Here is a 24445-nt window from a genome sequence, read left to right as displayed (position 1 = left end):
TGAAACAGCTTCAGCAAAAACTCCCAACTCAAATAAAGTTAAATCAGGGGAAAACACCCAAGGATTTTTAGATGTTTGATTAAAAATGACCGCGGTTTTCATGTACACATGTACTACACAGTATTGGCCGTTATCTTGCTTTGGCTTCTTGCCATCTGCTGAGTGGTGAGGTAGAGAAATGACTGAATGGCAGCCCTGCTGTTAGCTGACTTGTGGTCGAGATTGCATTTTGATGGTGTTTGCATCTGGAGAGTTGCTCGGCTGTACGAGAGCTCGAGGATCTCACACAGGAAACTGCCCTGAGCCTGCTAATGCACTGGAGTGTGTGTGTGTGTGTGTGTGTGTGTGTGTGTGTGTGTGTGTGTGTGTGTGTGTGAAGGAGTGTCTGAATCTGAGTGTGTTTGAGTCTGTCTGACAGGTTTGTTTCAAACACTCAGGCTGGGTTGCACCAAGAAGGATTATTTTTTTAAACCTGATTAAATCATGGTTTAACTTTAAATGATGTTGCACCAAACTCTTAAACTATCTTAAAATTAAGAAAGATTAAATTTAATCCTCTCTTTAAAACTCACTTTAATTTATACTTTAAGCCTAGATTTAATTTAATTCAGTTGCACCAAAATTCCAATGTAAAATGTGATCTAGTATTAAATTTAAACTTACATTTAAGGAGGCTTAACTTTTAAAAGGTCCACCTTTTTTAGATGGTTTGAACAAAATTAGATGAGTAGGCTAACTAGGCTAGCCAACATTTAAGCTAGCTGTAGATGTTTTTTCTATTTAAACTAGCTAGCAAACAAGCTAACATGTCTTTTTTGTTTCTTTTTAGCTAGCTAGCAAACAATATAACATTTTTTTCTTTTTTTAAGCTAGCTAATAAACAATATTTTTTGTTTGTTTGCTTTGATTAGATCTAATCTTAGACTGATTTAATCTTTATTGGTGCAACCTAGTGTTAATGCATCAGTACAAATATATATATATATATATATATATATATATATATATATATATATATGTTGCGTGTACGTGCATGATGAGAAGAATGTCTGGGGAGTTATGCTTCTCCGAAGGCTGAGGCCTTGTCTTTTAACAGGTCCAGACACAAGTGACAGCTCCAGCTCCCTGTGGAGAGAAACAGAGGCTGAAATCTTTGTCCTCTTTGCATTTCCATATATAGCCTTTGCTTGTAGCCTCTCTCAAATATACAGTACGACATATATAGTATGAAAAAGAAGGAAACCTATGAGAGTGGCTGTGTGTCGTACCTTCTGGAGGCTGTGTCATCGGAGGCTTCAGGCAGTACATGTGGTATCCTCTGTCACAGTCATCGCAGAACAGCAGCTGGTCCTACATTGGCAACAGACAATCAACATATTAACTGCGCAATATGTATAAATTATGTACAGAGGGGCATAAAGATACATATTAACCCTGCCTGGAAAAGAGTATAAACGCTTAAGTAATTAAATGAACGCCAGTTAGAAGCATTTATCGGCTGTTATTGGTCTGTTAATTAACACTGTGAGCCTTTCGAGCATTATGAGACAGCTGATTGTGGATATGATGAAAAAAGATCCACTAAGTCATTATTTTGTTATTCTAAGTCAGTATTTCGATAAAGTCTTTCATTATAATGTGTTATAGCATCTTGTTTTATTTTCATCACATTGCTAATGGAGCTTCAGAGAGGCCAAATCCTTTATGCCCAAACTGCTGATGCATCTCTCAAAACATGCTAAAATCTGTAGGAACAGATATATAGAGTTAGTTAAAAATTTAAGCGTTAAGAAGCATGCAATCTCATATTGTCTTTATTGTAAGCTTTGCCATTGGGTGTTTATTACTTTAAAGTGTTTAGATTATTGTTGTTTTCTTTATGTTTTATTATCTTGTAAATCACTGTGGACTGCATTTGTTGTAAAACTGTGCCATACAAATAAACCTATTTGGCAATCCACAAAAGAGATGAAGAAAGCAAAAAATACATTTTTCACTCACTGAGCCAGTCATGTAAGTGAAAAATAAAATCACATCAGGCTGGATACTGAGTGTGAAAAGGTCACAACATAAAACAGAAAACAACTCAAAGAAAACAAAACTCCCCTCTCCTACATTATACATACATCGTTCTCCGAGGTGCCACAGATGCTGCAAGACTTGCACTCTATGCACTGCCACTGGTACGTCCTCACTGCCTGCATCATGTTGTCAGTGAACTGCAGACACGTGGGGTGACCTGCGGAGAGACGGCAAAGGACGGACAAGAAAAGTGAGGAAGGAAGTTAAGGGGTGACAGACTAGATTGCCAGAGGAGTCAAAGTCACTGGTGTTTTCTTATGTAACAGTTCAGAGATGTGTGGCTGAAGCGCTGAACTGGAGCTGACAGCAGACACAGACTGACACACATGGACACATATTTACATAATTCATAAAAAAAAAAAAGCTGATTAACATGATCTGCAGCTGTATCTGCTTCAGGCTTTGAGGTGCAGCAATAGTGTATCTTCTATGTTAATGGAGGTGAATATATAAATTATTAACAGTGTGTCCACTGTGCTCACACTTTGTAATTCTGCTTTCAGTTCATCATTTCTTAATGATATGGATTAAAAATAGTCATCGGATGTAAAAACAAAAAAAAGGGGGTTGATGTTTTTAGTGTTGTATTTGATTTTTTTTCAATGGGCCTAGAACATAGCATATCTAAATACAGTAAACAGGAAATGAGAACAAAAAGGGAGAGGATCAAAAGGGTTAATTGAATAAAATGTTTTGTCCTGGTGGAGAAAAATTAGACATCCATTTAGACAAAAGTAATTCTCCTTTCAACATAAGATTGCTATGTCTTCATAAGAGCTAGCAGTGAGTGTTTACTGCGTCTGCGATGCAGACAGCTGTAATTGCATGTCAAAGTGCTGACAGTTCATGCAGCTGAATGAAACGTAGCACCAAAAGCAATCTAGCCACAAAAGGCGAGTGATTATACGTCTGGAAAACAAAACACGAGCAGTGATGTGTGTGCAGGAAATCAAAGCTGGGAAGTATTGTATCATCTTCCCATAAATCTACAGCTGTGATAACAAACAGATCGATGGTATACGTAAAATTGTCTCTTCGTGTTCTCTGTCTTAATAACTGTCTTTCACTGTCGGTATCTCATGCGCACATTTATCTGCATCACACTGGTATCAATGGGGCATCAATGAGCCATGAATGAGCCATAATCAAGGATGGAGTGATTTATATCACGACTGGGAAAGCAGCCAAATGGATGAACAAAGAGAAAAAACTTGATTAAAATCTCAAGCAGAAAGTGTTTAAGCCGCTGCCTGCCTCCCGAAATAAACCAAGGAGTTACGGTCAGGAGTGAAACAAGCTGTGACAGTATAAAGCGTGGCTTATCAGCTTAATTAACCCTTCCCAAATCCTGCGTCTTTTCACCCTGTGTTCCAATAACAGATGACATGTTTGGTACCCAGCAGAACCTCAGTCAACTTTCTCCTTTCCTGTTTCCTCTGCTTAGATATGCTATGTGCTAAACTTGTCTAAACTTTTAAGATGGTTAAAAGATTTTGCTGGGGGACCGACATATAGTCACATCTTTAGTTAGCTAATGTTTGCAAAATGCTAGTTAACTAGCTAGCTAATGTACATTAGTCATTACCTAGCTATTATATCTGATAGCTAATTTTAGCAAAATACCTGTTAACAAGCTAGCTAATCTACATGAATAGTTTGCTAGCTTGATAGCTAGCGTTTTGTTAATGTTAGCTACCTTAAAATGTGACAACTCCAGCAACACCATTTAACTTCATCAAAATTTGTTTTTTGTTTTTTTCAACATAAACAAGCCTAGCACATAGCCTATCTTAGTACAAGAAGCAATATTTTTTCCCAGGATGGTGGAGGCCTGACCTTCTCTGCTATACCTCTATGTCTACCCAACACAACTGACCTAAATCAATGAAGGCAACACCCACTAGCCAATGTGAGTCAGAGTCTGGTGGTTCACGATTTTGATCTCCTGTGGAAAAAAAACGAGAACAGGAAACAGGAAAGACGAAAGTTGACCAAGGTTCTGCTGGGTACCAAGCTTGCTCGTCTGCTACTGGAGCCCACAGCCGCAAGGGGCGGGACTTAGAAAGGGTTAACTGGATAGCACTTAGCAGCAGACAGGAGAAAAAGCATTTCTACTCAGCGTCTACTGATAAAGATCTAGTTCTTACAGACAGAGAGGAGCAATGGAGTGCCGATTGGCTCTTACCTCTCGGCTAACTGTCCTCCACGTTCATCCCTCCCCTGCTACTTTAGTGGCCTCTCATGTAATTTATTCCTTTTTCTCTGGTCCACTGTTTCTGCTATTAACCTTTTCAGTCCAGAGTTAAATAGGACGTAGCCATGAAGTTTAGTCTATGATGTTGATTATCTCATGCAAGCAAAGTGTAAGGAGATTAGTGTTGGTTTATGAAAAATGGAAAATGTCTTAATGTGTTGAACAGTAAAATCCATATGAAAATTGTAGAAAAAAAAAGCCATTGTGTCCTTCAGAGACATAATTTTCAATATATTCAAATTCCATGAAAAATATGCGGTTAAGTGTCTTCCAAAAGTTCAAAATAAATCTGGAGATCTTTCTGGTAAAAGTGCCTTCAAGGGGAGCCACTGTAGTCCAGTCTGTGCCTTCCAGTTTTTCCTCAATGTTAAAAACTGACTCAGAAAATGATTTTTATCGCCACGAGGTCCAGCTAGTCAAGAAAAGTCCCATTATCAGCTGTCAGCCTCGGCATCATCATCTGAAAAGAAAATGTCTTCCAGCTCTGCATCTTCAAAGCCATGAAACGTGGAGGCCTCGCTGTCTGACGTGCTGCTGAACAATTCTTCTAGCGCACTCATCTTCCTCCCATCCTTCTTCGCTCCTCCTCTTCCAGCTACCATGAAAACATCAGCGTCAGAGCAACACAGACAAGGCGACACACTCTCCCTACTCTTCTAACAAACCCTACTGCAGCAAGAAAACATCTCACTTGCCGAAATGAATAAGACGGTTGAGCTGATTGGAGAAATGTTTTACCCGTGACATCCAGCAGAGGCAGCTTTTGAGTAGTGTGGAGAAAAAGGGGGTAAAAAAACAAAAACAAAAACGCAGCCAAATGTGCTATAAGGTAATGCATGAAGCAACAAAAGAGTGAAAGCATGTCGTCTACAGGCAGAAGTCCTGACTGATGGTCAAGGCTGACATGAAGAAGCATGCAGGGTGGAGGCAAGCAGCGGGGCTTATCAATCAATCAATCAATATCATTTTTAGGAGGTAAACTGCAAAGATTTCCTGGAGTTGGCTCTCACTTCTCAAGGTCTACAAGGCTCATTGACAACCCACTGAAAAGTCACTGTGGCAAGTTGAAAACTCAATTCACTGCACACCATGAATGTATAATCAGATCTACATCATGTGGTAAAGACACGGGTTGGCTTGACCAAAGACTAGGAAGAATAATGATTACATCCAAAAGATATTGCCTAAAGAAATGATTACTAATCTCAATAGATATTTGATGCAGGGTGTTAAACTGCATCACATTTGTAGCTGTTGGGGGAAACACCATTTCAGTCTGTGTGACAAACACGAACATCATAAGGAAGCGAGGAACAGACATGAATAAGATTGTGGACAAAAAGGAAGTAAAGGGAAACAAAAATGAGATGTGTAGTCGACACAAATGAAAGAGATTAGCAAACAAATCATTTCTGAAAATCTCAATTAATTCCTAAAGACATAGCTTGACATTTTTGGAAAGCTTTCTTGCTGAGAGTGAGATGAGAAGATTGATTCCATCATGTCTGTGCGTTACAGCAAGGAGATGGTTAGTTTAGCGTGGCTTTAAGACTGCGAACAGGGTGAAACAGAAAGTCTGCTCCGTCCAAAGCTAACAAACTCTACAGAGAAGCACCTCTAAAACTAGCTAATTAACACGATACAGGCTCTATCTTCCGTAAAGTGGCTCACAGCACAGCGCGGCTGTCATTCGTCACTTTCACGCCCAGTGCCCATGTTGTATCAAATGGCCTTACACACATGGGTGTTTCGGTCTTAAAATGAGGTGTGGTCAGGTGCATTGCTATCCTGAGGCAGCAGGAAGCGACTGTGCCTTTGACCAACAAAAATCTGCTCTAAAGTCAATGGTGCAGCATTTTCCTGCTATTTAAATTCAGATAATAAGATGTGCTTACTTTGGCGGATTCGCATACACTCTGCTTCTGAGGCATTGCAGTTAATCTGCACGCCCTCACACACGGTGCAGATTCATACAATCAAAGTGTTTGGAGTAAAGCAGCCGTAAAAATCCTGATTTCCATCACAACTGTCCAAAAAAATAGTTTCCTCTGTTCCCTCTGGAGAGTTTACTCTGTCCTGCCAAGTTTATGACTACAGTTTTTAGTTTTGCTGCTTAAATATTAACAATATTTACCACAGTGACATTACTGCTTGCATGGAAACCTCAGATTGTGTTTAAATGCCCACACGGCATCTCTCTTATGGGGAGACGTGTCACCCTATTTCATCTACCTGTAATTAAATTGGGTTTTTTTTTGGTTGTTTTTTGGAAAGATTGTTTTTTTTTGTTTAGCCTTTCTTGACAGGACAGCATGTTGGAACAGAACCCATGGCCACTGCCACCGCCCCGTTCACTTCTCCAACTTCCTGAATCCCTATTGTAAATACCAGTGTACCACATATTTACTGTATGGAAACAAGAGTGGTATCAATCCTCTCATCATGCTCTCAGAAGGAAAGTTAAGATTTTTCCCAAATGTTCAAACAACCACCCTTGATAAAACCGGGATTGTTAAGATTAAGAGTAGTTTTCTTGCTGTGCTACTGAAAACACACATGACCTTTTTTTGAAAACCCACTAATTTGAATGTCAGGAAAACAAAGCCATCACCCTCCACGTTGTGGAGACGGGCGACTCACCGGAGCGTCCGCAGTCGGAGCAGGACACCAGCTCCTCGGCCTGGCCCGTCTTCCTGTTGGAGTCCTGGTCTCCCAGGCAGAAGTCACAGTAGTCGTTGGGGATGATGACGCCATCTGGGCCTTTCTGAGCTGTCGGCAGGAACAGACACGTGTGAGGAGAAGAACACATGAGCTTCCTGTTATTCTGTGACGTTAAGCGCCTGCCAGCATCTTACGTTTGTGGTTGTCCGAGCTTCGTGGAGGAGACGGAGCCATCTCTGTTTCTTTCTCCTCCTCACCCTCCTCCTCTGCCAGGTGAGTGTGGGTGTAGTGGTAGCTCAGGCCGGGCCGGTTCTTGTAGCGCTTTCCACAGACTACAGATAAAAGATCACAGCTCCATCAGACACGAGTGAAACCTTGTGCAACGTACTGTAGAGCAGCTAGTACAGTGAACTAAAGAGTCTGCTAAAAATCAGCTGTCGTCCCTGCCTAAACGTGAATATCACATAAACAATTTACAAAAACAACTCGCTGTCAGTATTCACGTGAAATGTTTTGCACTCTGCTTTACGGTCATTTTATGTGAAAAAAAAAATCATATGTACTGCAGAAAACTGACTCTAACTATAACTCTGACTCTCTTTTAATACCTCCACCCCAAACTGCCATACACACAGTTTTCAGTTTCACAAAAAAGTATTTTGTTTTTCTTCTTCGATTTGCTTTAGACTTAAATCTATGGAAAATCTACAGAGGTGAACTTCTTGACCCCAACAACCTTAACACAAATACATGGGATTAGTTTAATACAGCATTGTTGAGAGAATATATTATTTCTGCTGAGACAGTGAGAAAGGAGCTTTATCTGCTATATATTAATGCTAAAAATACTTTACTAGCTAATGTAAAATCAGGCATTTAATTGAAGTTAAAATCCACAGACTTAGATTATTATGAGGAAATCCTCACAAAGTTAGATGGGCACCTTTTTACCCTGCTTTGAAGCCACGAAGGCCACATGTTGTGCACCAATAACATGAAAACTAGAATCTATAGTCTAATACTGTAGTAGTTCTTGGGGTTATTACGATAATGAACACATCAGAGCTGTAGCCATCATAGAAGTTGAAAGTTAAAGTGCCGCATATTTCTGATGCTTTCCTTGCCAATTCTGTCTAAGATTCACTGTAACCAAATTTACATATTTCACCACAAAGCTGCAGAGCCTCACCATCTCCCTGTGAACTCGATGCCAATCCAATCCCATGGTTAAAAACTCATCCATGTGAAATATTTTAGGAAATTCCACCCACTGTAAAGACTTCTACAATGGCTACATCTGTGGATCACATCACGGCTAGTGAGGCCTTAAAGGGACGGTTGGAATTGTTTGAAGTGGAGTTGTATGATGTAGACGGTGGTCAGCACGTCCCCAGTTTGAAGAACCAGCAGGAGCGCCACTGTAAAGAGCTGTGTAATGTACTGTTGTGGACAGGGTCAGCAGCAAAATGTACTTTAGCAACTTAAAAAAAACACCTGTCTTAAAAAAAATCATTATCAGTTTAAGTATACATTAAATCTAGAATATGAGACTGAGACTGAGGTTATATAGCTTGTTATATCACTTTCTCGAAAGCAACTTTGACAAAAACAGTAGTTTTACCACACAGAGCACGGAAGCTGGTTTTCTACTACTGCCTTGATCAGTTAGGTAGAAGTGTTATTGTGTAACTTCCGTGTTTTAAACGCTTCGTTCATATTTACAGCGGCCACACAGTAACTTAAATAAAACTAACTGATTGAGGCAACAGTAGACGAGCAACTCCTGTGTTTGGCGTGGTAAAATGACTGTTTTCAACCACGGAGTTTGGTTGGTTTGGACAGAGTGATATTTGGCTTATATAACAGTGATTTGCCGTGGGAAAAAGGTGTCTGACAGCAAAGTAAATTGGTGAAAATATCCTAAATATAGTGTACACTTAGACTGATATTGCTGGATTTAAATCAGCTCTTTTAGGTGGTCAAAATACATTCTGTTGCAGACTCGCTTAGCTTCCATGTTCCATGTTACTTCTGCTGCTTCTCCAAACTGGGGACGATCTACTGTAGGTAATACACTGACTGGATCAGTAGCTCATACAACCCCACTGTAAATAAAGTGAACAATCCCTTTAAGAAACATGCATCCCTCAGTGCAACATTAGTTGCTGCTTAAGCATCATTTGGTGCATGCCTTGCAAAGAGCAAGCATTAAGGCACATGGCATAGCGTTAGTGTCATGCAATGCTTGCACTGAATTCAGGAACGGGCGACTGGACTAGCATAAAGCATTTAGAGCACTAGATATCTCCAAGGAATTAGCATTCATCCAGCCATTCCCACAGCAGGTGAGCAAAAAGGCCAATCATAAAGACAGTTCATGGAGCCCCTAGAAAGACAAGATGGCGACAGGTTCAGATACCTTCTTCAGCCTTTTTTGAGTTATGCTTTTGTTTGTATCTATCTGGAACAGAGAAGACACAAAAGCAAACAATAAAGGAAAGACAGAACAAGACACAACATGAGGATGAGATTCATTTGTTCGAGCGTGGCTGTCTCTATCCACATCCCCATGGCAATCCATTCCTGCGGGGATTCTGCCCAAGTACGTAAGTGGCATGCTAGTCAGGTCTGGATTAACAGCAAACTCTTTCTTCATGCTGCAGAGGACTGCTCTCAGGACAGAAGGAGAGGGGGCTACAGAGAACGACTTGTCCGCTGGATTTATCTCTGTTTTCTAAACACTAAATATAAGAATTTGGAGCAGGCATGTAGAGAAGGGTTTCCTGACAATACATCATAAAGGAATAAAGGTCTTTTTGTAATAGTTTCTCTACTTTCTTGGGCTTTAGGAAACACTGAGACTCTGGATTTAGGTACAATAACATGTAAAACAAAAACTAACAACACTGATCACATGATGGCACATGATGTACAAAGTTTTCTTTTCTCTTACTGTCACAGACGTAAGGTTTGTCCTGGTCGTCCATGTTAACAGGTTCTGTCCTTCTGCGACTGGATCCTCTGTTCTGAGAAGAAACACACGTCTGATGTTGAAGCCCCCAGTGGATGAATGTTTCAACACAAATTTGGGATATTTAAATAGAATAACAGTCATTTAGTGGAGCTAAAACCTTAAGTTGGCTCCAGTTTAACAGAAACATGCTTCAAAAATAATGGTCCCTTAATAGACTTAGGCTGGGTTGCACCAACAAACATTTTTAAACCCGATTAAATCACAATTTAACTTTAAATTATGTTCCACCAAACTTTTAAACTAACTTAAAATTAAGAACGATTGAATTTAAACCTCTCTTTAAACCTCTGTTTGCTTTTTACACTAAACCTAGATAAAATTTAATTCTGTTACACTAAAAGCTGCTCCATTAATTTGGCCAAGTTTTTCTTCAAAGGAGCAGAAATGAGAGACTCTGCCAAGGCATCATGGGTATGCTAAGTAATGTTTAGCTAGCTAGCAAATAATGTCAAATTTTGTTAGCCTTTATTGTTTTTACGATTTAATATTTTAACTTTTTAGCTAATGTTAGTGAGCAAATAATGTAAAGTTTAAGTTTTTAGTTCATGTTAGCTATAGCAAATAAGGTAACATTTTAACTTCTTATGCCAGCGAGCAAACAATTTAACTTTTTGTTAAGCAATACAGATTATCCATGTATTTTCTCATTTCCATATTGATTAAATGCTGTTTAATTTTTAATAGATATAAACCTACTAATAAACTTTACTGAACTGAGATTAGTTATTTATTGTTGAACAGATTTTAAATCTGGATTTACTCATTTTAAACCTAGTTTTGCTAAATAAATTAATTAATTTATCTTACACTAAATTAATCTTTGTTGGTGCAACCCAGTCTTATTAGATTTTTTAATTGAATAAAGTTTGTGCCTATTCTCTTTTACACACCACACACGAATATGTTTGCCTGTGAACACACTCACTTTGCCTCTGTTTCTGTTCTTTCTCTTTGGAGTGTCCAGTTCAAAGTCTTCATCATCATGGAAAGCGTCTCCATTTTCCTCCGCCTCCAGAACCCTCTACAAAGCACAAACACACACACATACAGACAGAGGCAGAGGCAGAGGCTTAGATCAAGTAAAAAACATGTGTGAAGAGGTTAGAGGACGACTAAGATTGTGATCATTTCACACCTCTCGGCTGCAAGTGCTCATTTACATACCAACCATTATAATGTATAATACTGTCCGCAATTCACATATAATAAAATACCTGTATTTCCAGCAGCGTCTCTTCTTCCTTACAGAGGTTGTTTTTTTTCTCCAGCAGGTTGTCCCCCCTCAGGAGGGCCTCCAAGGCTGTGGCCTCCCCTGGGGGAACCTCACGCTTCGGGGCCAGCTCGGCTTCTGAGGAGGAGGTGGCAGAGGAGAATAATGAGAAAGAAAAGAACATTTGAGATGGCAGGTGTGTGTGTGTGTGAGTAGGTTGGTGACCATGGTGATTAGATTTAGGACCTCATATAGGAAAAATAAGCCGACAACAGACGAACAGTTGGTTAATGTTCCTATCTGAAGATAGGAAATGTGTTTTACAAAAGCAACAAAACTTCCTTGAATAAACTCTCCTAACTTTAGTGTAACTGTTTTCTAACAGTAGGTAATGGCAGTGTTCACTAACTGTATGTAACAGAGCGTTCACTAACAAAAGCAATGTTTGTTAATAGTAGGCAACGGTGGTGTTTAGTAAAGGTAGTTTTCATTACAGTATTTTTCGTTAACAGTAATTTTTGCTATTAGTGCTGGCTACCTTGTTTAATCTGTTTGGTTGCTCTTTTATTGCTTTACACAATTAGTGTTAGCATTGTTGTAAATTTACTAAAGAGAAAATTTTTAAACACACCTCTAACTCTTTTTTTTTTTTTTTTTTTTAAAGTTTGATGCCCATCATTGTTTTTGTATGTTTCAATGTATGTTCCAGTATGTTTAAAAACTCCAAAAAGCTCAGTTTTTGGATGCACAACAAGCAGAGAAAATGTCCCAGTATCAGTGTGGACACTGTTTAAGCGTTTCCTCTGTATAGGATGTAAAGGGAGTTTTAGTAACTGTGGCAGGCAGGCTGCCAGGTTCAACATCAATAAAACATTAAGGTTCACCAGGTGCACAGCAAGACAAGAGGAAATAATGAACCAAAAATCAAAACACTGCTCATGGGCCCAAATTACATCTCCAGTGTTCACTCTCTCTTGCTTCTACTTTATCTTTCTTCCTCTTTTCATTTCCGTGGAGATGAACTTGCAGCGGTGTTGACTCTCTGTGCTCGTCTTTGAACTCTAACGCCAGGATGAAGACAGAATGAAAGTAGGGATGTGATAAGAAAAGCAGGGAGCGAGCAGGGCTACTGTTCTTATTGAATACAAAGCTGCTGCGCCTCCTCCTCCTCTCACTTCTTTGTGCAGGTTGACTTTGACATTTCCTCCCTCCCCACTGTAACCCTCACCACAGCCCCTATACCTGCCCTCCCTCCTCACCTCCTGAGTCCTTCCTTCATTTGCTTTCCTCTCCCCCATCATCTTCACCCTCTCCCATCCTCTTTCCCCTCCTCGACCCTCCAAGGTAAACCCAATGCTCTCCTCTGCCCAACCCCATACCTCTATACACGCTCACATGATATTGATCTGAATCCACTGTGAACCTTAAAGGGCCAGTCCACTGATTTTATACATGAGGTTCAGTTTACTCATCAGGAGGAGAACTATTCAGCTTGTGGCAGCAGTTGATAATGTCTTCTGTAGCTCTGGATGAGCTTTCTGAGAAAATTATCTGGGCTTGAACAAACCTGTATTTCACAATAGATGAGTAGGGGTTGAAAGAAGTGGGAATATAGGAGACATGCATTATGGGAAATGTAGGATCCAGTACAGCTTGATCCATACTAATGACAATAAATCATGATGTAACTTTGTGGAAGTTCAGTAATCACTGGAGTGACCCTCTAATGTAGATTGGCCATAGACGATATAAAACATGGATGCAGTCGTGATGCCTCCCATTGGTTTCTGAAGAGCCATTGTGAAGCATAGTGTGGTAGGGTTAGGCGAACGTAAACATTTTCAGACTGGTTTGGTATTAACCCAAATACCACACCACTAAAAACAGATTTTTACCACCAGGCGCCGCACAGGACACAGCTGCTCTCGAGTGGCTCGAGTGAGTCCATAAATTAAAAGGGATTTGCAAGTCTGTAAGTTTACGGCAACACTTTCCCAACCATGTTTTACAACAGAAGATTTCTTGGAAAGTAAAGGGGTTGTGCTTGCTGAAATGCTAGAGGACTTTTAATTCAGCTATTGAAATATCCAACCGGTTTAAGCTTGTACACCGGATTGAAATGGCGAAACCAGACACTGATGCCACCCTGGGTGGCTCTGGCCATCGCAATCTTGGCAGAGACTGACTCCTGACTCCCGACTAATCCAAAAACAGACAAAGAGGCGGAGCTTGGGTGGTGCTGATGCAGACAAGTGAAATGGCTATGTAGCACCTTGACACCTGTGATGGTACCTAGCTGTCACTTAAAGTGGTGACACCCTTAGTTATGCAAAACTTTAAGCCTTAATATATTTAAATGGGTGATTTATATAAAAATTCACCCCCTGTGCAGTTGTATGGGGAAAATAGCCTTAGAGAACAAAATCGTGTTTTGTACCAGGCTGTAAACATTCTGCTGTTTTTGGCATTTCTGCTTCGGCATAAATTTTCAGCCCCAAAGGTTGTCGTTTGGAAATTCACCAATGACATCAAAAGTAGGGGAAGAGACAGACTTATATAAATCTTATGCATTTTCTCTTTGTGTCCCTGAGCAGAAGAAAAAGGACGTTTACTCTTAGGAACCAAAATGGCTGCTGAGACATGGCTACTCGTATGTCGAGCTGCGTAGAGTGAAGAAAACGCAGCAGATATACAAAAAGAAGGAATTCGGTTCTGGTTTCAAACTGTTTCAGAGTAACCTCATGACAGAGCTTCTCTGTGTATCTTCACACACACAGACAAACCTCTCTGCTCAGGAAGCATTAAATAAACATAAAGCATTTCCAAAAGCCTGAAAGGGGAGCACTCACATTCCTCTGTCGTGTTATGATAGATATCTGGGCCAAACTGCAGAATTGGATCTCTGCATAACAGAACAGGAGACTTATACTCTCTTTCACCCTCAGATACAAAGGCTTTCCTGCTCTTGTTCGCTATAGTTTTCTGTCCCTCTATGTGCTTTGGTTAGTTGGTTGCTGCTCTGGGGAGTTTCTTCTTCTTCTTTTTTTTCCTCAGAAATGTCCTCTGCTTAAAGCTGAATGGTTCTCGGTGGAGAGCTCTGGAGTATTATATTGCGTCTGGAAGACAGCAAGGGGGAAACAATAGTGTGGCAAAGCCGAAACAAAGACTCGCCTTTATTTCTCCCCCTTATCAGGTTCCTGGGGCATTCCTTAGCTAAAAAATCCCCTATAACACACACATATGCATGCAAGGCACACACACACACACACACACACACACACACATACATATAGGAAAAGCACACACTTCCACCTCATAAGACTCACTTACATTCTAATGCCTCATGGACAAATGATTATAGAGGCCCAGTTAGGGTGCTTCTGTGAGAGCCAGAGTCATGTGTGGGGGTGTTTGTGCACTTATGTATGCGTGTGTGTGTGTGTGTGTGTGTGTGTGCGCGTCTACTGCCAGAGAACAGAGAGAGGAGGCATTGATTCAGGGGAGAGAATGAACCTGGAGACCTGGCGAGAGAGACGGGATAACCAGAGCCAGATGGTCAGATAGCGAACATTAACGCCACTGAGCACGCCTAAAGATCGCTGCAGCTATACGAGAGGACAGAGGGAACAAACACGACGTACACGCGCTCTGAGAAATAAGGGTTCCAAAAGGGTTCTCTCTGAAGGGCTGAGGTTCTACCCAGGAGCGTTTGCTTCTTAAGAACCTTTTTTTTTGAAGACAGGGTCCATAAAGTGCTTTTTGTAAGACTATGGGTTCCATTCAGAACAAACCATTCCAACCCTTCGGAAGGGTTGGAATGGTTTGTCAAGGGTTCTTAATAATAATAAAGTTAAAGACAATAAAGTTCTTGGTAGAACCCCGTTGGGAGTTGTTGAATGTAAAAGGGTTCTCAAAAGCCCCTGGACTGGTTCTTGTTATCATCCTTAGAAGATGAGAAGGTTCTGCATAGGACTCCCAGAGTTCTACCTAGAACAATATGTGAACGATTTTATACAAACCCCCTAAAAAAAGGTTTCATGGTGTAATGGTTCCACCCCAAATCCTCTCTGGGGATTCAATCAAAAAAAAAAATTCCACCTTCTAAGGGTGCTAACAGAAACCCATCCAGGGGGTTCTACCAAAAACCCTTTATAATTCCAAGGGTTTTATCCAAAACCCACCAAGGGGGTTCTACTAAGAACCCTTTTATGGTCCAAAGATTTTATCCAGAACTCAGCCGAGGGACTGTAAGGAATAAGAATACTGCAGGGGGTTCTGCTGAGAAAAAAAAGGTTCTTTGGATATAAAGGGTTCTTAATGGAAATTTAGTCTTACAAAGAATCTCTGACAAACCCTTTCTTCAGAAGCAAATGATTCTGGGTAGAACCTCAGCCCTTCAGGAAGAACCTTTTTGGAACCCTTATTTCTAATGATCCTTCTCAGTTTTCAGTTGAACCATCGTAATCCAGGTTGTCATCAACAGAGGGCGTTAAATGATGCACAACAACCTCAAAAATATGACACATTCAGTTTGGTTCCTGAGTAACACCCGCTGTCTTTGGGGTTCCAGCTGGAAAACAACTTTTGGTTGGAACTTTTGGCTCCAAACCAATTTATTGTTGGTTGAAATGCTCAGAACGGTGCAAAATTAGGTGAAGCAACCGTGACAGGGCCACTTCCATGTTCACGGAAAAGGCCTAAAAACAGGTTTATAGGTGGAACCATTACATCATAGACATTTTTGCTGTAGAACCTCTCATAGAGGGTCCTGGGTGGTACCTTTCACAGATGGTTCTAAATATCACCCTTTCTATTAAGTTTTAGGTAGAACATTTTCTGAGAGAGTTACATATGGAAACTTTATAAAAAGTTCTACCATGATCTGAAAAGGGTTCTCTTATGAGAACAAGCTGAAGAACCCTTTATGGTTCTAGTGAGCCCTTGTATTTTTGTGTGTGTATTTAGATGAGATGCATCAGGTAAAGCAGCTGTCATTGTATAACTGTGCATCAATACTCCTGTGTTGGCCGTTTACTGTACGTCAGTGTGGTTTGTCTTACCTAGTCGGAGCTCACACAGGCGGAGCTGGGGATCCAGGGGCGGGTGGAGTCGCCTCTTCTTTCTCCAGCATCGAGCAGGGTAGGTATACATCTGTCCTGCTGCCTGGCCTGGACACACACACACACACACACACACACACACACACATATTCATATACAGAGACGTACACACATGCAGAGACACAGGCACACAGGAAGAATTTTAACAACCACTGGCAAGCGTACCATTTTAACAAAACATGCATTGACTGCCCTGCACACACACACACACACACACACACACACACACACACACACACACACACACAGACTGGACTGGTCTTGTTTTCCTGACACTTAATATGTCCCGATTTCAGTGCTCGGGCTAATGGTCCTCTTATGGTCAGATTCCAGAAACTGTTAGTCACACAAAACTAGGGCTGCAACCAATGATTATTTTCATCACTGATTAATCTTTTTCTCGATTAAATGATCCATTGTTTGGTCTGTAAAATATTCCATTTACTGTCACAAAGGACAAAAGAAACCAGGAAATATTCATATTAGAAAAGCTGAATCAGAGAATTTGGACTTTAAAATGACACGAAGTGATTAATGTTTGAATAAAATAGCTGACAAACAATTGATTGATAATTGACTCATCATTGCTGGACAACACAAAACCTGAAATTTTGGGCACTCTGCCAGATATACACTCTTTGTGATTCTGTTCTTTCTGAAAAGCTGAGGTTCTAATTGGAACCATTTGCTTGTGTAGAATGTCTTTTTGAAGAAAGAGGGTTTGTCAAGCGTTCTTTGTTAGACAGCTACATTTCATCCACTCCCATCCAAAGAACCCTTTTTGAATAAAGAGTTCTTCAATGACTGTTAAGATCCTTGAAGAATTAAGGGTTCTTTGTACCATAATGTAACAGGGTAGGACCCCCTGGGTGGTTTATAGATGAAACCGCTGGGATACAAAAAGAAAGGTTCTTGATAAAACCCCTTTTTGTGGGTTCTAGACAAAAAAAACCTTGGAATATTAAAGGGTTCTCAGTAGATCCCATTTGAGTGGGTACTTGTTAACACCCATAGAAGGTGGAAAGGTTCTGATATGCCCCCCAGAGGGGTTTCTGGGTAGAACCATTACATTATATACAGGTTCTTTGTATAACCTCTCACAGGTATAAGGTCTCAAGGTATAACTCTTAATGTTAGCTTCTAGGTAGAACTCTCTCAAAGAATTCCAGGTGGAACCTCTTTAAAAGGTTCTGTCGGGAATCAAAAAGGGTTCTAGTTATTCATGTCTAAGAGTGCATTAGTGTATAAATGTTATTTAATGTTAAGGGTGGTTATATTCAGTTTTGCAGCGAACCAGAGTTCTTGCACTTGCGTTGAATATTTTGGTCTCTGTCCTTGTGTCTGATCATATTCTGCCATTAGCGCAGAACAAGATGGAGGGAAACATTTTTTTTTTTCAGCATAAGCAGTTTAAAAAAAAAATCAACAGAATGAGGGGGGAGGGATAAACCCAGAATAAATGCATATAATGTGAGTTAGGTCTGCCACAAAGTATAGGGTGTGGCCTGAAGGGCTTTGCATATGAGATGGAGAGCAGGCTATTTGTGTCCAGCTCTCAGTAAAGAGCAGATTGTTCCCTAAGGCTGTACAGGCGACCCAGATGTGCATAAAGCATTCTGACTGTTGGTCTCAGGATAAATCAGCAAGTGGTACCTCATAGAATATACAGAAGACTCTACAGAAGACTTTTTATGCATAAATTCATCCTTTCTATCCATCCATATTTATGCATTTCTGCTTATTCGCTTTCCTGCTGAGAGTTGGATAAGAGAATTGATGCCATTGTGTGTTCAGTTTAAGGCCACAGCCATCAGATGCTAGGCTTAGCTTAGCATGAGTATAGGAAGCAGCTAGCCTGGCTCTGTCAAAGACCCAGAACTCACTAATTAACAGGTTAGATTTCACAGTGACTGCACAGAGTCTGCAATGTTTGCCTGGCCAATTACAGTCTCCAAGACTCCAGGAAATCACTAGAAATAGTCTGGCACAAAACACCCCCGTAAAACCACAACTTGACATTTTCATGGTACAGCATAGTTTTTATATGGGTTAACAAAACATTATTTCAAATTTTTGGGAAGAACCAAACTTTTTCCCTGTGTAACTTATGTTATATGGACAAAAGTACAGAGTACAGTAAACAGAATAGAGATGAGGCTAATCTGATGGTTATCAGGAGCTGATACTGATATAACTCACTCATTGGATAATGTCACAACTGAAGTCTAATTAAATGTCATACTTTTACATGTTTACTAAGTGACCCTTCCTAAGTACCGCCCCTTTTCTCTCTGCTCCAATGACAGTTGAGCAAGATGATGTGAATCCAAACACAGTCCATCAACTGACACAGAACTTTACATCACTAAATAATGTAGCCTTACACATAATGCTGATAACAATAATAAAAAAAATATAGTTGTCATTAAGAAAAAAAGAGCTCTGGTATTGATATGGTATTGGTATCTGCAGATATCCACATTTAGATATTAGAATAATATCAGAACTGAAAAAAGTGGATCAGTGCATCTTTAATTTAGGGCGTAAGCACTTATATGTTTTGAAAGCCAATATCAGTGGCATGAATTTGTTCCGTGCATTCAATCACACTTCCCACCTGGCTGACGGTGGCGCTTTTCCATCCAGATGTAGCAGTTGTTCTGTGCCACACCGGTTTGTGAGTCCAGGAAGGGCATGCGCACGCTGCGTTCAGCACAGAGGCGAGCATTGTAGCTGCGACAGTGCTCGATAGCCTCCCTGTAGAACTGGTCACCGAGCCTGAAGACAGACAGTCAGACAGACAATCAGACAGAGTGTGTGTCAGGTAAACACTCAGACAGACAGACAAGACACACACAGAGATCTGTAGTGATTTTTTTTCATGTAACGCATCAGGGCTCATTATCATTTACTTGTACAACAACTACCCCATTCATGCAACATCTGAAGTAAATTGAAAAAATATTTCTCTGCTGAACTCATGTTACCCACAAGTAACATTATAGTCCTATATTTGCCATTGATCCAAGCTATTTGCAGCATGCTGCTTCGATTTGTGCTTTCTGTGCAGCTGAGTCATTCTTGCTGTTGAAGTCCTATCAGCTAAATGTTCACATTTTTGGACTGTTAATGGCAATAACATGTGCTGGGCAGCTGATGATTTGGTACGCTCTGCAAATCAAGTATGAGCGGGCCTGTTCAGTCCTTTAGCTTAATGTAACACGCCCAGACTTCTCTCCATATTTTGGCTCAGTTTGTTGTGTAAAGTCTGGGTTTGCTGCATTCATCAGATGCAGAATGAAAACAGCTGAGCTGAAAAGGAACAGACAGAGCACAATAAGTGAACAAAGGATGATGAACAAGGATGAACCATAAGAATAGAGGAAATGTTTCATTCTGTCAAGCTGATGGATGAGTGACGGTGCTGGATCGAAGTGCACATAACAGACGCGCACACACCATCGACCATCAACAAGGTATTAATCAGGATGTGAGCCATCAATTATCTCCACAGTCTCCGTCTAGAGGCAAAATTTCTGCAGCTAAACAAGACAAACTCACTTTTGCTGAAGATAAAATGTGCACCTTGAGTAGGCTATTTTATATTTAATTACATGGCTGAAATCCAGAGAGAAAGATAGAGGAAAGATAGCTGTAATGGGGTCTGATCCTCAAGCCAGCAGGGGCACACGTGGCTCAGCTTCAGAGGACTTTTATTATTAAATAAGACATAAAGGAGAAAATGCTGTAACTCTATGTATGATTTCCAGACATGGCCTTCGTTTAAGCCGATGTAATCAGTGACAGGGAGGTTGAAAAAATACAATGTAAAAAAAAAAAGCCACTAAGATCTCTTCCTCTCGGGGATTTTCTCAAATCTGTTTGTTTACGTACATACATGTCTATCTGGCTGTGCATCATCCTGTCTCTGTGACTGGCTCTGTGGATTCTCTGCAGAGATATGTTAAGAATGCCAAGCTGGACAAAGACCAGCACTCTGGTCACACTGAATCTCACAAAGATGTGCTGTGTTTGGAGGTGGAGGGAGCAGGGAGCGGATGGAAGGGGGGGGGGGGGGCAGTTGGGTAGGGGGTCGGAGACGGGGATGGGAGGGTGAGAGGTTAGAGCGAGTAGCAACAGGGAGTGAGGCAGGTATTACATCGGATGAAGGAGCTCGGAGGAGGAGAAGGTACTCGATGTGTGAGTGAAAAGAGGAAGCAAAATATGAATAAAAAGATGGAAAATGGGAACTCTGGACATGTGGAGAACAGATGAATCCTCCCACCTCACAGCTGCATTTTAGCATCTTCGTCACACTTCTAAAATGTGAATTACACCTCAACTTTGGCTACTGCTGCATCTGGACAAAGATCAGAGATGAAAGAGAGAATTTCTGTTTTTGAATTTCGGATGGATAGACGACAGGTAGAGGCTCAAAATATACAATGTGGAGAGCAACAAATAGTAAAAAGTATTCTGTTCTGTATGATAAAACACTAATTATTTTTACAGATGATAGCAGGTCATAACCCTATTCATGGCAAGAGGACAGGAAACAAAATGATGATACAAAACAATCTGACTTCCTTTCATCTACAGAATTTATGTGTGACTTACTGAAGTAATGATTTAACTCTAAAACACTGATAGGATCACTGATGCTGGATAAAAATCTGATAAGCTAAGCTAACTGTGTCCTTGCTCCAGCTTCATATTTGCCAAACAGATACAGTATGATACTGGTATCTTCTCATCCAACAGGCAAGAAAGTGAATAAGCTGAATATCAAACTGTTGCATTGGCGTGTATGATTTTGAGGCATCTAGTGATGAGTTTGCAGACTGCAAACACCTCATCTCACTCTCGTCTTCCAAGTGTGAAGGAGAAAGTCACACAAAACATGACCTGTGTTTGATTTGAATGTTCTGTTGAAACATGGTAATGCAACTGGCATCTATGGAAGAGGACCCACACCCTCTGTAGATACACTGTAAGTGGCTCATCCTAAGGTAACAAAAACACAGCAATACTTATTTTCAGGTGATTGTACAGTCATGAAAACATTATTATGTTTATGAATATAATTACTTTTCTGCCAAATTCAGCAAATAACCCCCCCAAACCCTTTAAGATAACATATCTTTCTCTCGCATTTTAGCAGAGAAATGGGTGCTTATTGGTTTCCAGTGAAACTCAACGCCAGAAAATATCTGTGCTATATTTGTTTACTTATCACAGTGGTGAGGAGGCAGTTGAAACGGCTGCCATGCAAAAAGTGAAACCTCCACAGTGGCTCTGTGTGCACCTTCAGTGCCACAGTGTACGTACAGTAGTACAACATCTGGGCTTAAACACATGTGGCGTTTGCTGGCTGAGGTTTTTGTCAGGAGACCTACAGAGATGAGGAATGCAGCTGGTGTTTTTTGGGTGATGCCTGTTTTTACAGTATGACAAACCAGCAGTCACAGTGATCCAGACAAATCCAGGAGACTTCCTGTCACATAACTCACATTCCCAGAAGTGAGGCTCTGCTTTTACTATTTGTTGCCCAAACTTCAGGCATTTCTCCTGATCTGTCTTCCCCGTTTCTCTTCCCTCTCTTCCTTCCTGTCATCCCGTATTTGCCCGTATGTTTCTGTCCCACTTTTAACAACAAAGCGTCTGTGTAACGTCCTCAGGCGGCTTCATAAACTCTTACATAAGCAAATGTGTCTGCTGTGCATTTTGTTTGAGAGGTGTGTTCATGTGTTTTTCTAAGTGAAAGTACAGAGTGTGTATATGTGTGTGTGTGTATCTGTATGCCTGCAAGACCATCTGTCTATGCGTTGCGTGTCCTGACACTTCCTCCCCCACTCCCCCCTGAACCCGACTCGACCATCAGAGATTGCGCTGTGCTCCTGTTTGTGCCCATTAGTCGACTGTACGTCTGATCCTGGTGATGGTGCTTATGTAAGTCGAGTTTTGCATGTCGGGGAGCGCATTCCTCCTGGTCAACAGCTTCCTGGATACTGATGGAATCTGCAGTTGCTCTGTGTGTGTGTGTGTGTGTGTGTGTGTACTACCATGATTGTCTCAATTGCTCCCATATTAGCACAGAGGAGCTTTGTGTGTGATGGTCAGTCTTATCACTAGGGCTGGGTATTGTTTAAAAAAATACCATACCAATACCCTTAAAGTGATACTAATACCAAAAAAAGTACTTCATTTGATACTTTTCTTTGTAGTATAGCCATACTCCTTAATGTTTTGGTGGCATCAGATTGTAGCTGCAGCATTTGACAAATCGCACAGCACATAAAATAGAAGATTGCTTGGGGTGATATATTTATAAATTTACAGGTACAGAGGTGACTAAAGAGGAACTAATTGTGGGCAGGCAGCACGCGTACCTGGACACGTATCTGGACATGTACAGATATGGATGGAGCCCATCTGTAATCTGTGCGCTACAATCTCCTCTGGTGTCACCACGTTTGTTGTCAGAAACTTTTTGGGGTAACTTTGACCTTTAACAGTGCCCTCTAGTGGATGTATTGCTCAACATCCACACCAACGTAAAGGTGAGCATAAATGAACCTCAAGCCTAATCTGCCGGCAGGGATTTTTTTATTGGGACAGCCTTCGACACAAACTTTGACCTTGGGACATCACTGTCTGATCTGTCTGATGCATCGCTGAAGGGCAAGATGGACGTTTGGGAGAAATTTGGTGCGATCAGAGAGAGTGAGGATGGTGTTGTCAGTGGCTTTGCTGCTTGGCACGTCACAGCGAAGGAAAAAAAAAAACACTGATAACTGCAGGAATACAGGTGCTGTGCCAACTGAAAATGCAAGTGAGTCACAAGAGAGTGACTTATGTGTGTTTAATCACAGATGCGGTTCAAGGGATTTGACTTGGAGCTAAATGCGGGTAACGGATCGGTTGTGGTACTGAGCTTTGCAGGTGCAGCTTTGCAAAACTAGACCTGTGCAGTCTTATGGATTGAAAGCGAGTATCATTTGACTGGAGTTTACTTGGCAAATGGACATTATAAATATTCAAGAATTACTCCTTAGCCGAGGAGGAGAGACAGCGCAATCAATCAGTCTTTTCTGTTTGGACGTTTGCTGTCATTTCTCTCCATCAGTCTTACTGTTATGTTTTATGTTTCTCTGTCAGTTATACATTGCTCACAGCGCCTTCTCTTCCTCCTTGTTAAACAGAATAATTAATCACTGAAAGAACTTATCAGTGGCATAATAAATCACTGTCACACCTCTCTATACTCTCATCTAGACTGTTTTCTTCCTGTTTCAACAAGCTTTTAAAAGTTAAGTGTGACACGTCCAAGTTTCCTATTATGAAATACTTTGTTTCAGAGCTGAAACAATTAGTCAGTTATTCAGTTTACAGAAATTAAACAACTGTGATAATCAATGAAAGATTTCAGACAAACAGTAACTAGGTTCTGGTTCTCAAGTATTTTTTTCACTATTTTTAGACCAGTTCTTCAATTTATTGAGAAAATAGAGATTAATTTATTATATGTTTTATTTTGAATTTTATTTATTGTGGGTAACATAATTGTTGATTTTCCTTATTAGTGAAGAGAAAAAATTACCATTTTGCCTCAAGGCAGGAGGCGTTTTATCAATCTTGTCCTCCTCGCCTCATCTGACCATAATCACACCTTTGTCAATCATTTTAATGAGCTCTCTGCTTTGATGTAACATCTAGGCTGATGGCGGAGGTTAGAATATCCATGATGAGACCAGCAGAGACAGAGAGACAGACACCCACAGGCAACAGGCAAATAGATAAAACTATATTACATCTATATTTTCTTACTATAATGTGAGAAATAAATGCGTAAGACTCATAAAATAAAAGGAACACAAAAGTGAAATACTAAAATCAGACTCTGGTGACATGAAAAACATTTTAAATTGAAATGCACTTAAACAACCTAGTAGTAAATACGACATTTGAAGGAGATACTATACTGTCTTCAGTTGACAGTGTATGAGAAAACAATTTCAGACTTGTCAGATGTCATTATTGTTATATGGACATGAATAAATATGGTGCTTCTGTGGACATCGATA

General features: G+C 40.5%; 1 protein-coding gene across 3 annotated transcripts in view; it reads right to left on the bottom strand.

Moving 5' to 3' along the window:
• Positions 1 to 908: 908 nt before the first annotated feature.
• Positions 909 to 24445, bottom strand: part of dpf3 (double PHD fingers 3) — a 30322-nt gene continuing 6785 nt past the window's right edge. The window contains exons 2-12 of one of the 3 annotated variants that reach the window (XM_084737716.1): positions 18979 to 19139; positions 16302 to 16409; positions 11246 to 11379; positions 10957 to 11052; positions 9951 to 10023; positions 9417 to 9458; positions 7192 to 7329; positions 6977 to 7105; positions 2127 to 2239; positions 1269 to 1350; positions 909 to 1125 (exon numbers count right to left, since the gene is read on the bottom strand). In XM_084737716.1, the coding sequence (XP_084593842.1) occupies positions 1058 to 1125; positions 1269 to 1350; positions 2127 to 2239; positions 6977 to 7105; positions 7192 to 7329; positions 9417 to 9458; positions 9951 to 10023; positions 10957 to 11052; positions 11246 to 11379; positions 16302 to 16409; positions 18979 to 19139 (1144 nt within the window). In that variant the 3' untranslated portion in view covers positions 909 to 1057. Of the gene's footprint in view, positions 1126 to 1268; positions 1351 to 2126; positions 2240 to 4267; positions 4932 to 6976; positions 7106 to 7191; positions 7330 to 9416; positions 9459 to 9950; positions 10024 to 10956; positions 11053 to 11245; positions 11380 to 16301; positions 16410 to 18978; positions 19140 to 24445 lie in introns of those variants that run through there. The other 2 variants (XR_014771932.1, XM_084737717.1) reach the window with 2 other exon arrangements.

Source organism: Lutjanus erythropterus, chromosome 15 (genome assembly GCF_056507025.1).
Source record: "Lutjanus erythropterus isolate fLutEry1 chromosome 15, fLutEry1.hap2, whole genome shotgun sequence".
Taxonomy (NCBI): domain Eukaryota; kingdom Metazoa; phylum Chordata; class Actinopteri; order Lutjaniformes; family Lutjanidae; genus Lutjanus; species Lutjanus erythropterus.
The sequence above is the reverse complement of the archived record's forward strand: the minus strand, read 5'-3'. Positions and strand labels throughout refer to the sequence as shown.